At 36.9% G+C, this 15,464-nt stretch overlaps 2 protein-coding genes across 8 annotated transcripts in view; one reads left to right on the top strand and one right to left on the bottom strand.

Moving 5' to 3' along the window:
• The window catches only part of LOC106133489 (guanine nucleotide exchange factor DBS), a 95,388-nt gene extending 83,226 nt beyond the window's left edge, over positions 1-12,162 (top strand). For 3 of the 6 annotated variants that reach the window (XM_013333224.2, XM_013333223.2, XM_013333225.2), the window contains exons 14-20: positions 136-327; positions 726-854; positions 1,447-1,644; positions 2,164-2,369; positions 3,390-3,555; positions 7,121-7,253; positions 7,830-12,161. In XM_013333224.2, the coding sequence (XP_013188678.2) occupies positions 136-327; positions 726-854; positions 1,447-1,644; positions 2,164-2,369; positions 3,390-3,555; positions 7,121-7,253; positions 7,830-7,927 (1,122 nt within the window). In that variant the 3' untranslated portion in view covers positions 7,928-12,161. Of the gene's footprint in view, positions 1-135; positions 328-725; positions 855-1,446; positions 1,645-2,163; positions 2,370-3,389; positions 3,556-5,123; positions 5,371-7,120; positions 7,254-7,829 lie in introns of those variants that run through there. The other 3 variants (XM_013333222.2, XM_060952595.1, XR_009657472.1) reach the window with 2 other exon arrangements.
• An 851-nt stretch (positions 12,163-13,013) lies between these two features.
• On the bottom strand, positions 13,014-15,374 carry LOC106133491 (adenylate kinase). Of its 2 annotated transcripts, XM_013333228.2 has the most exons (4): positions 15,296-15,374; positions 15,012-15,168; positions 13,737-13,973; positions 13,014-13,545 (listed from the first exon to the last, which is right to left on the bottom strand). In XM_013333228.2, exons 2-4 carry the CDS (start codon positions 15,111-15,113, stop codon positions 13,156-13,158), a joined length of 729 nt encoding a protein of 242 aa, XP_013188682.1. In that variant the 5' UTR covers positions 15,114-15,168; positions 15,296-15,374; the 3' UTR covers positions 13,014-13,155. The 2 variants fall into 2 exon arrangements, with proteins under 2 accessions (XP_013188682.1, XP_013188681.1); XM_013333227.2 differs by lacking the exon at positions 15,296-15,374 and having other exon boundaries at positions 15,012-15,251.
• Between the last annotated feature and the right edge of the window lie 90 nt (positions 15,375-15,464).

Raw genomic sequence — 15,464 nt, 5'->3', positions numbered from 1 at the left:
AGTTAATTTCCTAGATTTGCAGCTATTTTAAGCCAGCAAGGACTCTCCTTGGCTGATTTTTTTTTTTTATAATGTGACATGATGCGAATTTTTTATGTTTTCTAAATTATAATGAATTCATAACTTGTATTCCAGAGGGAGACGTTTTTCCGCCTATACAGCTACTACTGCCAGAACATTCCTCGCTCGGAGCGGCTCAGAGAGACCCTGGTCGACACGCATCTGTTCCTGCAAGCCTGCCAACTACGACTTGGACACAAATTGCCTTTGGCCGCTTATCTCCTGAAACCAGTGCAGAGGATCACAAAATATCAGCTTTTACTGAAGGTAAAATGTAATAAACGTACGTACATGTATAATCAAACCTTTTTTCTGAAGGGGTCCGCAGAACTTTCTACTAACCACGTTCCCTAAAACATAAAGGTAATCTATTTTTCTAAATAATAATGATATGTGAAAATAATCTAGCCCTTCGTTTCGTTGTTATTTGTAGAATTAGTAAGGTATCTTTCTCTGTCTCATCTTAGCGTTTTGTCAGTTACCCTCAGCCCTGGGTATCCCAAAATTATTGAATAATTGTTTTTTTTTAATTGAACAAGGGCTGATAGCTAGTCTGTTTTCAAATGTGCATCAAAATCAACCTCCAGTCATACGTTCGGAAAATAAAAGAAAATAATGAATACACCATATAATTTTAACCATATTTTGGACTTACCATCATCCAGGACCTGATCCGCTACAGCGAGTGCAACCACTCGATGACGACGGGTCTGCAGCAGGCGCTGGACTGCATGCTGGTCGTGCTGAAGTGCGTCAACGACTCCATGCACCAGATCGCCATCACGGGCGTCCCGGTCAGTTTTCATGTTTGTATATCATCTCTTTCCCGTTGGGCTAACCAGAGACAAAATCTTTTAAGTTTCCACAATCCCTAATATGTTTATAACTATAACGAGGTCGAAATGATGTTGTGTCGTTTCCGGCACTTATATAAAAATGAATAGGACCACTCTATCTCGTTCTTACGGAATTCGTAAAAGGCGACTAAGGGATAGGCTTATGCATTTGAGATCCTTTTTTAGCCGATGGGCTAGCAACCTGTCACTATTTAAACCTCAATTATATCATAAAGCTGAACGTGGCCTACCAGTCTTTTAAGACAGCTGGCTCTGTCTACCCCGCATGGGATAAAGACCAGATCTAATGAATGAATAAGTCGAAATAACCGGAAAGGAAGTTTTGGTGTTAGTAGTGGAGGCATTATCGGAAAGCATTTTTTTTATATGTGATTGCTTATGGAATGAAGCATCTACTTTTTATCAATAAAAATTAAACCAGGATTTTAGCATCCTTATTTTTAAAAAATTTTTTTTTGAGTACATCAACAATAGATTTTACTTACCAAAAATATTCACCTAACTGACATGATTATCAAATATTTTGCAGGTGGATCTCAGTCAGCAAGGGGAGCTTCTAATGCAAGGTTCCTTCCTGGTGGTGTCAGAAAACAAGAGAGATCTCAGACTTAGGATAAGGCCGCGACGCCGCCATATATTCCTGTATGAGAAAGCCATGCTTTTCTGCAAGCCAGCGACGAAGAACAGCCATAATAAGGCGACTTATCACTTTAAACATGATCTCCAGGTATTGTGAAACGTAAATGTGTATTGTTTATTTATTGTAGTTTTTATGTATGTTTATTATTTGATTTTATATTTTGTGTAGGTATAAATATATTTATTTAGTTTGACCCCACATAATGTTTTCTGTGAGACCCAGTAGTGGACTGGTAGATAATGCTTTTAGCATTAAGTCCGCCAATTGTGCTATACATTTGTATTTTTTGCAATGAAGTTTAAATAAATAAATTTAATTTCTTAGCACATGGAAAGATGATGAAATTTACTCATATGTCTTCTACGCTTCCACCAAGCTGATGAGAATTTTAAGAACTATGACATTATCTAATTCACCTGTGTCGAAAATTATAATTTATCATGCAAAATCTATGATGGTGTCTTTTATATGACTTCGATGATTGTAGAGAGCCTAATTATTATTCCCTATCCAAATTTAACACCACACATTTTTTGGTAACAATTCTATACGATCGTATTAAGTATATATGTGTTTAATAGTTACTCACAAATTATCATTTTACAGATGTCACAAATAGGATTAACAGAATCAGTAAAAGGCGATCCTCGGAAATTCGAAGTGTGGAGACAAGGCAGGCAGGAGGTCCACACGATAATAGCGCCCACGGTGGAGATAAAGCGAGCGTGGGTGGACCGCATAAAGAGAGTGCTGCTCGATCAACTGAAGGAGTTGAAAGGGGAGAGAGTACGACAATACGGAGCTCAGCACAGGTACCTATTAAAAGATTATATTTTTATTTTCTACTGTAAGAGTTAATATTACTGGAGTAAAATTGGTAGTTAGATAGGTCATTAAACTTTGATACAAATTTGAATAGTAAACGTAAACGGTGATCGCAAACTGTTCACTTGTCATGGCGATTAAATTTTAAGACGTGGCGTATAATAAGGAGAATGATGTTTATAATTATTATTTATTTATTACACAATATTCATTATGAACTTAAACAATATGCCGCAAAACTGTTTTCACAGTTTGACTGCGGTCAGTCTCATTTAAAGTTACTAATTTAACACAATAAATAAAACTATACAGGGTGACTTTTAATTCAACTGCATAAATTTGACTGTTAAGTGTACTCATCTAAAGGATATTTAAAAACGTTAAAAGAATAATATCGGTTCATATTTAAGAAAGTACTAAAAAAAAATAAAAGTATCAAAATCCACGATTCTAAATACTTACGTCATATCACCCCGGCCGGCGGAAAAGCGACGCGTAAGATTCAGAGGTCAACGACACAATTCATTCAGCTGAGCGATCTCGACAACTCTGTACTTTACTTGATCTTGATACTAGAAAAATAATTTATTTTTCAGACATTTATGTACATGTTTAGTTTTAATTTCTTTTTGTAGTATTGGTTTTTAATAAAGCGTGTGACGTAGTTTATGAGGGTTTTTTAAATGTGAAAATGATGACGTTTAATTTAAATAAAAATAGGCTCAAACGGCTCAGAAGCATGGGTATAGTCTATCTTTAAAAAGATGCAGTTGTTTTAAATGTCACCTGTATAATATCTATAACGTGTATTCTATAGAAATTGAGTGCCGTTAGCGACGAGTATTGTTGGAAAAGTAGTTGTATTGGTATATTTAATTATCAAACTGTATCAACTGTATCTATTTAAAAAATCACTTTCAATATGGCAATATACTTAATATCATCCAATGAAATAAAAAGAATTTCGTGAACAGCAACATCCAAAAGTAAACCCACAACATTTCCAGGACCCTAATCCAAACTAACTCGTGGGACGTGGCCCCGGGCGTCGCGCCGGCGCGCGCGCCGCTGGCCGCGCCCGCGCCGCGCGCCGCGTCCGTGGAGGCGGGCGACGAGCCGTGCTGGTCCACCGACCCCTCCGACGACGACGACGACGACACGGACCACGCGCCGGTACGTACCACTGCTTACGCATTATTTGTATATAATATACAGGTATTTCAAGACTTGGCTCTCTACCCCAAAAGGGATATAGATGTGACCATATGTATGTATGTATGTATAATACAGGTATTAGACGCGCACGTAACGTACCTTTGTTTTATCTCGGACGTTTGAAATCGTGTTACAATGATCGTTCGAAACGTTAGAGATAAAATAAGTGCGGTGTGGCATGATAAGAACTTGTCTGGCTAAACCTGTGTAATTTGTCCCATAAATGTTCTCCCCCCTCTTATTTACAAACGTTGACATGTTATTTTGTTTTACAATGTCTCTTTTTCCATCACTTATAAGATAATGTGTAAGAACAGGTATGACATGACATAGGTATTCCTTGACAACGTTTATGGAGAAGCCCTCTAGACGTGTCAGGCTTTTGCCGCCAAATCGACGTTACAAAGAAGCCGCTACGCCGTGGCTACAAACGCTGACACGGCGCTGTGGACCTTTTAATAATTACACCTTAGACACCAACGACTAATATTTAGCTTATTGAAAGTTTTCAAACCAATATTTCGTGGTTCATATCTTTGAAGGTACTTTTGTTGTAAATTTTTTTACAAATAATTTTTAGAACGCGAAAAAAAAAATTGATTGGTGATTCCCTGTTGGTGGTGTCCTACTTCTTTCTTGTGTATAATAACTGTAATAAATATTATAACAAAACTTGTATATCATGTGTTATTGTGAATAACGTCTATTTGGCTGTAAAATTTAATATGGGTTTGTAAATTATGTTATCGTCAAAATAAATGTGGGATGATATATTTGTTGTTTGAAATTTTGTTTATGACTGTAAATTAAATAGCCCCATATTAATTGCTACTTGTAGTCCCCTGCAAAATGAAACTGTTTTAGTCATTGTGTATTCTGTAACTGATGGTATAAAACTAACAAGGGTGATCCTGGTCCCCGAAGAGGTAGCTTTGCTTTATTCCGGGTATCTAATGCCGACTAATTTTGGGTTTGCAGTGTTGAGTGAAGTGAAACCCACTCTCTATGTAAGTGTAAAGTGTATTATTAAAGGAATGTGGGCTGACTGTCACGGGTAGCGCATGGTCAAAGCTGGCAACCCGATGCACATAACGCTTCCTCGAAAAAATAACATTGAAATGTACCCAAGATGTATATTGATCGAGAAACGGTGGTAGTAATCATATATCTAACGGAGAGTTTGCAGTAAATTTTTATTAGTTGTAGTCGAAAAAGATGCTACAAACTCTCCGTCCCGTGATGTTGACGTCTTTCCCGAGTCCGAATCACGCCGTCACCGCCTAAATTAATTTAGCGAATCCACCCCATCATGCTTTATTGGTTCCTTTTAAATTTTCCATAATTTCAACACTGGCACGGAAATTTTGAAAATAGTTTCGCACAAACGACGCACCTCATTTAACCAGATTACGATGTAGTGAGGTGTATATTTCTGACTATGTTATATAGAAATTGTGATGAGTCTTTCATAAAAATGTGAGTGTCGCTGCAGTGGTCTCTTTGTCTCAAGTTGTGTTGTTCAACAGGTGACGGAGGCCGTGGGTCTCAACGGTACCATACACAGAATGGTACAATTCTTTTCTGTATCGGGCTCCACGCAAGCCACCTCCACGTTTTACGTATCACAGTACTGATAAATACCTTAACCAACCCGTAGAGGTTTTGTAAATATGATGAAAAGAGACTGACTTACTATCCAAAGTGTTACCTAACCAAAGAATTAGACACGGAACGTGGATATTTCAGTTGTATTTGCCGAACTTTAACTATCGTGTAAGTCATGTTTTGTTTGTATGTGAACCAGTCAGTGTGCTTCTTTTATTTTTCTTATGCGCTTGCTTCGATTATGTGTATCTGTGCATCCGTTAATGTCAATTATTTTCATTTTTATTATTTTTCATATACTAAATAAGTATCTATCCGTTTGGTCACAGAACACTGTTTTACGTAAAGTACAATATCAACCTACATATGTACTTAGTCTGAATAAACAACTTCTAATGCAAACTCGATATTAATGAAACCGTTTAGATATATTTTCTTGGTATTTTATATGTATTATATTATTTTAACTGACGAAGCAGAAGACAACAAGAGTGATAGCTACAGCACAGCTCCGCACAGCATCAGCTTACTCATTCACAAACCACAGCCTGGATGAACCGCTTTTTGGGTGTTGATTCTATTATAATTGTAACACAGCGACAATTATTCCGTAATAATTAATATTTATTTTCGAAAGTTCAATCTGAGAATCTTTTATTCTAAACCGTAAGCGGTTAAAAATAAAAAGTTTGTTTAATGTAGCCGTTTTCCAATATTTTACTTACGTTAAGTAACAACAATAATTCATTTTGTTGCTGTGTTATCATTTTATTGGACACTTCATGAACACAAAGACGTATCAAACTAATAAAAATTACTTACCTCCTATAATCTATACTGAAATATTAGGTATTTATATATAGTACGGTACACTATTAATTTAATTGATGCGTAATATAATTATATCCTATGAAAACTTTATTTGTATAAACCACATTTGAACAGAAACTAATATGAAACTGCTTCACTAACATGCATGGAATTAACGCAAAATCGCCGAAATGGTTCGAGAATAATTGTCATCTAATTGCGAGTAATTGAAAAAAAAGCACCAAAACACTCACTGAATTTGAATCCCACGAATTTTATATACATGTACTTAATACAGACAAACGTCATAAAATAGAAGCGTGCTAATTTTTTCATACACTTTAACAACAATATACAATAATAATAGTTTTTTATAGGATTGTATTGCATATTCTTTTTAAAACAAAAATAAATTTTCACTAACACTGTTAAAAAAGGTATATGCGCATGTGGCTGTGGGTGTGTGTATATTTTTTAATCTTGTAGGGATTCTCGGCGACTTGTACATTGCCTTTTAAAGAATAATACAAAGAAACTCATTCATTATAAAGTTTCAAAGCATACTTTGCTTTATTATCCAATCGAATAATTGTGATACAAAAGTATAAGTAAATTAAGCGTAAGTATCTTTTGTTACCCAAACATTTTGGAATGTACTTATTTCGAGACGCTACGCTTAAAAGTTTGTTAAGAAACCAAATGATGCTGACTTACATTTCAAACTACAAAACCATACATTACAAATCTTAACAAAAGCGAACAGCGGTACAGATAAATTGATACTTAAGCCAAAGCTAACTTTTTACGTTTATAACATTAGAACAGACTCAAACAATGGTTTTGACCTGAAATCGTAGACAAATACCACGCCGTAGTCTCGTAGAGCAAACACTACAACAGCACTTAAAATTCCATCCGTAATATGCTACGTCGTAGTACCGCACGCTACGAAATGAAATAATAAAGACTCCATGTTTTGCGGGTAGTATCAATTTACCCGAACCGGCTTCATTCGCTTACCCAACTTTACCGACAAAGATCGCAGTACGGCCTTTGGGCCTCGATTTTATTCGCTGTATGTAAATAAGAGTTTGCATCGGGTGCGCAGGCGGTGGGGTGCGCCCTGGTGGCGCTGTCGGACTACACGGCGGTGGGCGCGAGCGAGGTCTCGCTGCGGGAGGGGCAGCACGCCGAGCTGCTGAAGGTCGGCTGTGCCGGGTGGTGGTACGTGCGGCTTGCAGGTGCGTACTGCTTCCAATGATAGCCCGCTCCACACTCACGCGAAAACATCGCGAGAGGGCGAGAAAACCACGAGAAACGTGAGCGTGGTTCCGATTCACGTACGATCCACACTCACGTTTCTCGTCTTTGCCTTCTCGCGGAACTTCTTGCGAGTGTGTGGAGCGCGCATTATAATCGCTTTGAGAAAGTCGACGCTTGCGATTAAGGTCATTTGATCCCCATTACCTCATTAAATATCTATCATTCAATCATCTCGCACCGCTAGTGATGTCAACACAGTGGAAAAGCCATAAAACAAGTTAGTGTGTAGGTTTGCTGTTTTCGCTTGCCTTTATATGCTTTTCAGAATTATATCTGAATGGTATTAGGGCGCGTGTATTACATGCGCGTAAAGCACACGGTGAAGGATAAAGCGCGATAGTTTCATTGATCTTATTACAGCCTATGATCACAGGCTCTTGACTAATGTTTTGTACTCTCATTTTATGTGAAAAAAATATCTGAATCAATCTGGCGTTGAACGCTGTGAAGTTTTTCACATCAATTTGAAACCCATGACAATTGTGGTTATTCAGGTGGCAACGGCGAAGGTTGGGCGCCAGCCGCGTACCTCGACCAGCGCAAGACCTCTCGGTCTTCGTCCCGCTCGCACGACCGCTTGCACGACCACTGAGCGCCTCCACATCGTGCTCAGACCACACTCAACGGCCGCGCCGGTCAGAGCCTGTTCCTGCTGCACTCAGTACGTCATCCCTGGGGAACTTGTCGTCAGTCTACACTTGCAGATCCCGTGCCGCGAACGGAGGAAATATTCTTATACTCGCCTGTGTTACGACTGAATGACTCCAGTGCTTTTAAAGTGCGGCAAATCCAAATGCAACTTAAAATCCTTACAACTACGCAAACTGTTTACTTAACTTCAGTAATAAAATTGATTCTACAAGTTAATGATTCAGTGTTGCCATTAGAATGGGCTATTATTATTGTCGTGACTTATTGGACATTTCTTTGGACCTTCAAGTGTTGATACTTGGTGAGGGAATTATTGTCCATTGAACGTAACTTGTTTTTTTATTGTATCTACAATGAACGCAAATCGTAAGATGATATTATAATAATACCTTACAAAGTGACGCTTGTTAACAAAAATTGTTGATTGAAATAATATTATGTAGAAAACTCGAAGAGTGTACTTATTCTAAGGTTGTGTTAGTAAGAAATTAAACTGTTACAATCAACTGGGTATATTAAATGATGATTCTGATTGACACATAACATGAAAATTTAAACACATTACTATTTATGTTTCAACGCAATGATTTTTTTTAACTAAGTTTTTAGACAATGATAGTAGAGACGAATTCATTTATGATCATTACGATCAAATCAAAAGGACCAGTGTTCAACCCAAAAAATCAAATGCAATGAACGAGATATATGTTTCTCTTTAGTTGTGTACAAGTAATCACAACTGCATAATAATAGTTACATGTGTACCGTCACCTTCCAAGCAGAGACCAATTATGAAATTGAACTCCAGAATTATTGATTTATTTGTTTGATAACTGCTTCTACGATGATAAATAATTATTTTTTGTCTTGTTAGTTGCATGCTTAGATAATCTAAATCATTTACAATATTACGCAGTTGATTTCATATTTTGCCCGTGTTAAGCAGCTCGGAATAATAAATCTATCTTTAACTCTGAATTCTTATATCTACCCTCATATCGAACAATAAATCTTGTTATTGTATGTAAATGTTGTCTAAAAGCTTTATTGTAAATTAGTGTTAATGTAGCTGGTTATCGTTGCGAAGTTATAATCCGGAATCCGGAACCCACATAGATAAGGTAAGTAAGACTATTACGGGGCGCGGACGTCGTTTACGTCCTTTTAAGAGAAACGCGAATGGTCAGCGTGAGGATTCGACACTTTCGATGCAGTTTTGTGAGCCGTATCTTTAAGCCTGTGGGATCCAGTCTGCAAAACAAAAATGTACCAATAGTTCGTCGATATAGTTTAGTCTCAGCGGGCAAGTTTTTCACATACTATTCAGAGAGATATAGAGATTCGAACTATTCCACCCAGACTTACAGACCTTATCGACATCATTGACACATGTATTTTAAAGACATTTGGGACTCGCATGCACAACCGAACAAGAATCTTCAAACGACTGCGCCCCTTTTTCGTCTTGGTAAATTTTTTCTGTGTGGCTTACGTCTAAGAGCCCCCCACACTTGGCGTCTTTCGAGCATCTGCGCCTCGACGTAGCGGTATGTGAAAGGCGCCAAGTATGAAGGGGCCCTAAGGTAGATAAGACTCCAAAGCTTTAGAGGCGTAGAGAGAGTAGCCGCCACTGCTCATGTTTTGTACATACATTATTTAATTATAGTTATTTATTTCGATGCTGGACGTGCTTTCGGTGTTAATGTTACACGTCACAATTTTCCATGACAGATACTGTGGGTAATGTTTATCCAATGAGGCAAAACACTAGTTACCATTTTTTCATACAAGTTCCAAGTAAAACCTCTTGTTTCACCGAATATCGATAACTATAGAGTAAAATTGTATTTAAATATACTTTGTACCTACCTAACTAGGTATTAATTGATAAGATATGAAAGTGGATTCAGACGTTCAAAAGTTATTAAGCGGGCGAAAGTCAGGGTCTTTTTTTATAGCTCTGGCAAAGAACTTTATTGATTACTTTGTGTTGCCCGCGACTTCGTTTGCCATAAGAATCCACTTACAGTTAATCTCAATTCATAAAACCGACCCCTTGTTTTCCCCTAAGTGGAGTGAGGGCGGGGGGGAGAGAATTTTTTGTTTACCAGTTTAAAAGTTGGACTAAGCCTAATATATCTAAGAAAATTTAAATCGGAGAAAGGTTTTTTTTTTTCGATTAAACCAAGCGTTTTTGTATAAAGAAATGGTTGCTGGTGTTTCGAATTAAGCGTAGGGACCTGTGATTATTCGTCATTCTGTGGTAAAATTTTGTAAATTTTATTGCTCTATGAGCTTATTTTATCATGCATGAATGGATTTATTGTAATGCAGTAAACCTAAGTATATTACAACTACAGCCCCCATAGCCTGGCAAGCACGACGCCGTTTCTATAGCGCCAAAAAGTATAGCTGTTTTTTTTTATTTTGTTGTGAAACGGGACAGCTATAGTTTCGCGATAAAAACAGGGTCGCGCGTGCCATGCTGCTGGTACACTGTTTTATAGCATGTCTTTGTATTAATGTATATTATATGTGCATGCAATGGAATATTATGTGTCGTTTGCTAGTCGACGTGAATTATAAAATAGTTATTAAAAATCGATATCGATCAAATCATTTACGGAACATATCATGATAAATTTTCATCTCATGTTTTTTTTTTGGTTTATGTAAGTTTCATCGTTTCTCGTTCCACAGTACCTGTTACTCATTGTATAAAGTGTATTATTGTTTTCCATCAAATTTTGTATAAAATAAGTTCATTTTGACATGACCACAATTACACAAAAAATCCATTAATTTGTGTTTTATTTTTCTCATCTAACATGTTTTGTATCATTTAGTTGACTTATTTTAGGTGACCTATCGATATTTTATTAGATGCAATTAATTTGTATCATTTTACTTTTCACTAATTAAACATTTGGACGTCACGACTATAAAGGCAGATTCTTATCTGTATCACCTGGGTCACACAGACACTATTAAAAAATAACGAAAGTTTATTTTATTGTAGGCTCAGCTGTTTGTTGGTTTTAAAACTCGGGGTCCGAAGCTATGGAGATTCCACCTTATATAATGCGAATATTATAATTATACATGCGAAATTTATAACCTCAAATAATTGTAAAAGTTAGATGAATGCATGTATTCAAAGATCACCGGTTACATTGAGTGACTCGGGGCTACTTATAAAGCGAAATATACACATGCCTATCTGAGCATTACCTTTTATCACAAGATAGTTAATTAATTCTTTTACTGTTATTATTTTATTTGATATAAATTCAGATAAACTCAACCTTAAAGGTTAATGGCTAAGGGACATAATATTTAATTGGTGCGATTTTATATTACACGTTGTGTACCTGATCTCTCGTCTATGTACTGTAGTTATTTGATAAACTTATTGTTAACTAAATTTTACAACTACCTATTCACCTCACCCTATAGTGTAGAAATTAGTGTAGTAAGCAATGTAGAAATAAATCTAATCCTCTTGTTCACTACCTCGATACTGTATTCATACATACATATAGTTACGTCTATACCCCTTGCGGAGTAGACAGAGCCAATAGTCTTGGAAAGATTGAAAAGCCACATTCACCTGTATGGCTTAATGGTGGAATTGAGATTCAACCAGTGACAGATTGCTAGCCCATCGCCTATAAGAGGAATACCTCAAATAACCTAAGACAAAGACTGTAAACCTCAAGTTCACTACCTCGATACTGTGTTGAAAGTACTGAATTTGTTGTAAAAAATAATATTAAATTCACTTCTACCATGTAATAAGCTTGGGATTCTTCTTTTAGGCGATGGGCTAGCAATCTGTCACTATTAGAATCTCAATTCTAACATTAAGCCGCACAACTAAGCGTAGTCTGTCGGTCTTACGAGACTGTTGGCTCTTGTCTACCACGCGGGGGATAAAGACGTGATTGTATGTATGTTTTATAATAAGATGTTCTCGTATAGTAAAAATAAGGCATATATATCAAAATTGCCCATAGCATAGTAAATCTGATTACATGATTGTCAAAAAGATGATGCAGAAATCCGAAAATATATCCAAATATAATAATCGAATCTCTTCTTGCAAAACCTTTAGAATTAATTTGGAGTGAAACGTGTATAACTTTGCCTTTATTCGAGCTTATAAAAAGATCTACTGTTAATTTGTACTCGATAGACAGAATCTGCAAATAAAGTTCCCAATAGAAGATATCGCCTTTTATTTCCATACATACATACATACATATAATCACGTCTATATCCCTTGCGGGGTAGACAGAGCCTACAGTCTTGTAAAGACTGATAGGCCACGTTCAGCTATTTGGCTTTAAGATAGGATTGAGATTCAAATAGTGACAGGTTGCTAGCCCATCGCCTAAAAGAAGAATCCCAAGTTTATAAGCCTACCCCTTAGTCGGCTTTTACGACATCCATGGGAAAGAGATGGAGTGGTCCTATTCTTTTTTGTATTGGTGCCGGGAACCACACGTTTGAACAAATTAAATTTCCTGTAAGTACGGTGGTGATATATGAATTTATTACATACTATCACGATCAGTCTGATGTGTCATGTGACTAATGCTGAACCAAAGAACTTTTAGATGTCACATTACTTGTTTGCTTCGAATAAAGCTCAACACAACTTTGTAAAACTATGAACCTGACATTTATGTCGCAAATTCGAAGCAAAATCGAAACAATTCGCAATTAATATCGATAGTTGTGCAACGTGTATGATTGGCTGGTATTATACTGGAGTTTCTGCTTCGCAAGCGTAGGTTCTCGTCTGGATTACTATAAAATCGCAAATCTTATTCCCTACCTAGTCATTGACGTCAAGTCGAAATCTGTTTTTGTTGCTAATGTCTCACATATTACTTCTGATGATTGGGTGCGTCATTATGTAACGCGTGTTGCCAGCGACCTTCACAAACATCACTCAACGGTGATAACAATATTTTCCAATTACTGATAAACAACTAATTATCTCAGAAAGTAAAACGGCAAAATACTGTAATACCAGTTCATTGTATTCCAAGAAATAGTCTCTTAAAACAGACAACTAGTTTCTCAATAGCATAGCAAAACCAATAACAGTCACATGATATAAAAAAAATAGATTTGTACACTTTTAACTTATTTGATCACTATTTATTGAGCAGCACGGTGCCTGCCGAAAATCCGGCTTTTAAATATGTTGTCAATTTTACTGAAAACATCTTCAGCTGATTTTGAGGCATCTACTCTGTAGTGGAGCCCTTTCCTCATGTAGTAGTCTACGAGAGGAACAGTCTGCGCATGATATGTAGCTAACCGTTTCTTCAAAGCCTCAACATTGTCATCAGACCGTTTGATCAGAGGCTCGCCTGTGACGTCATCAGTCATGGGCTTCCTGGGCGGATGGAACTCTTCGTGGTAGCTGCGCCCACTTGAAGGATGGATCAACCTCCCGGTGATCCTTCGTACGAGCAAGCTGTCTTGAATTGAAAACTCGATGACAGCATCTAGCTCTGTTTTTCTCTTGGCCAGCAAGTCATCCAACTGAAATAACAATTAAATAACTATCAGTATCAAAGTAAACACAATAATATTATATTAAGATTTAGAGTATACATGAAGTTATTTTAAATAAATAAATTGGCATTAAGTCTGCCTTTTGTACATTTTTTCATGCAAATTAAGTTTTAAATAATTACACTGAGTGATGAAAGCCTTAACATTATCCCATATACCTTTTGCGCCTGTGGCACAGTCCTAGGGAAGCCATCCAGCAAAAACCCATTCTTGCACTCCGGTTGATCAAGGTTCTTGTCTATCATATCCACTACCATCTCGTCAGAGACCAGCTTCCCTTCATCCATGACCTTCTTGAGCCGGCGGCCTAGGTCAGACCCGGAAGCCACTTCGGCGCGAAGCATGTCACCAGTTGACAAATGGCAAACACAATACTTCTGTTTGAGAAGTGGGGCCTGAAAACATTGAAAGAAGAACATTAAATTCAATAATTTTTGGCATTATTTATCAGTTATTACTAGAGTACATACAAACAGTCACTTCTATATCCCTTGCGGGGTAGACAGAACCAACAATCTTGAAAAGACTGATAGGCCCTGTTCAGCTGTTTGGCTTAATGATAGAATTGAAATTAAAATAGTGACAGGTTGCAAGCCCATTGCCTTAAAAAAAAGATTATCAAGTTTATAAGCCTTTTATGACATCCATGGGGAAGAGATGGGAGTGGTCCTATTCTTTTTAAATTTGTTGTTGGGTGGGAACCACACAGCACTAGTATTTACTGCAATATTCAAATATTTGAGAATATTTTTAAGGAAATATGCTAACCTGTGTATGATAATGCTTTTTGCCATGAAGAGCTTTGAGAATATAAAAAACAACTTAGCAAAAGGCTAATTAACTTGGCATTTTTCTTGTAGGCAATGGGCTGGCAACGGGCTATCAACCTGTCACTACTGTCGAAATTAAAATTATATATCAACAAAGGATAAGACATGATTAATGTATGTAAGTACCCTGTTTTTTAATATAAACAAATAGTTATTTTATAATGTTGAGACACCTACCTACAAACTTTAGGTGTTAATTTGTTTTATTTCCTTTAAAAACAATATGTATGTATTTCTTTTTTACAATTTCTGTGGCACAGCTTTATATCTTCACAATGATTTTTCCAAAAAATACCATCATCTCCTATTATGAAACATATTTTGAGTCTTAGGATACATAATTGCTCTCATAGTATTTTTAAAATATATTTTTCACACACACACACACACACACTTACATAAAATCAAACCTCTTTCCTGGAGGGATGCATAAATTCCTCCATCCTCCAATAATAATTTTTAACTTAAAATAATCACATCAGATTAAGTGATAAAGGAAGAATGAGGCCATCCATCACTGACCGATTATGATTAATAATTAAGTAAGGACTGAAGGTTATTCATTCAACAGAGCAAAGGTCAAAAACTGTAATTATCACTGACCTGAGTTCCTTTGCCTGACCCTGGTGGACCCAATAGAACTGCCCTGATCCCTGTTGGGTCATCATTAGGCTGTGGTTTCACCGCTGCAGCTGCAGGAGCCATACCGATCCAGTAAATGGGCCACAAAAGTTACGATACTGAATGGATGAAGTGGCGACTGAAACAAGCGACCACCGGTAAGTACACCAAGCACACTACTACACTAAACTTGAGCTTGAGTATGATAGATACTACGAAACTGATTACGAATTATCAGACAATGATCTGTTTAAAGTAGTACCTACCTAGCCAATATTTTATCGTGGAAAGCCGACCACGTCGTTTCGTTTGACGCGCGAACCCGAGGAAGGTTGACAAAAAAACTCGATGACGTTTAGAGAAAAGTTTAGCTGACGTCGAATGTAAAATGTCAGGCTAGCTGTCAACTTCAGGTAAAACTGACTTTGATATAGA

The sequence above is a fragment of the Amyelois transitella genome, chromosome 3 (genome assembly GCF_032362555.1).
Source record: "Amyelois transitella isolate CPQ chromosome 3, ilAmyTran1.1, whole genome shotgun sequence".
Classification (NCBI taxonomy): Eukaryota; Metazoa; Arthropoda; class Insecta; order Lepidoptera; family Pyralidae; genus Amyelois; species Amyelois transitella.
This window is presented reverse-complemented; position numbering and strand designations above follow the sequence as displayed.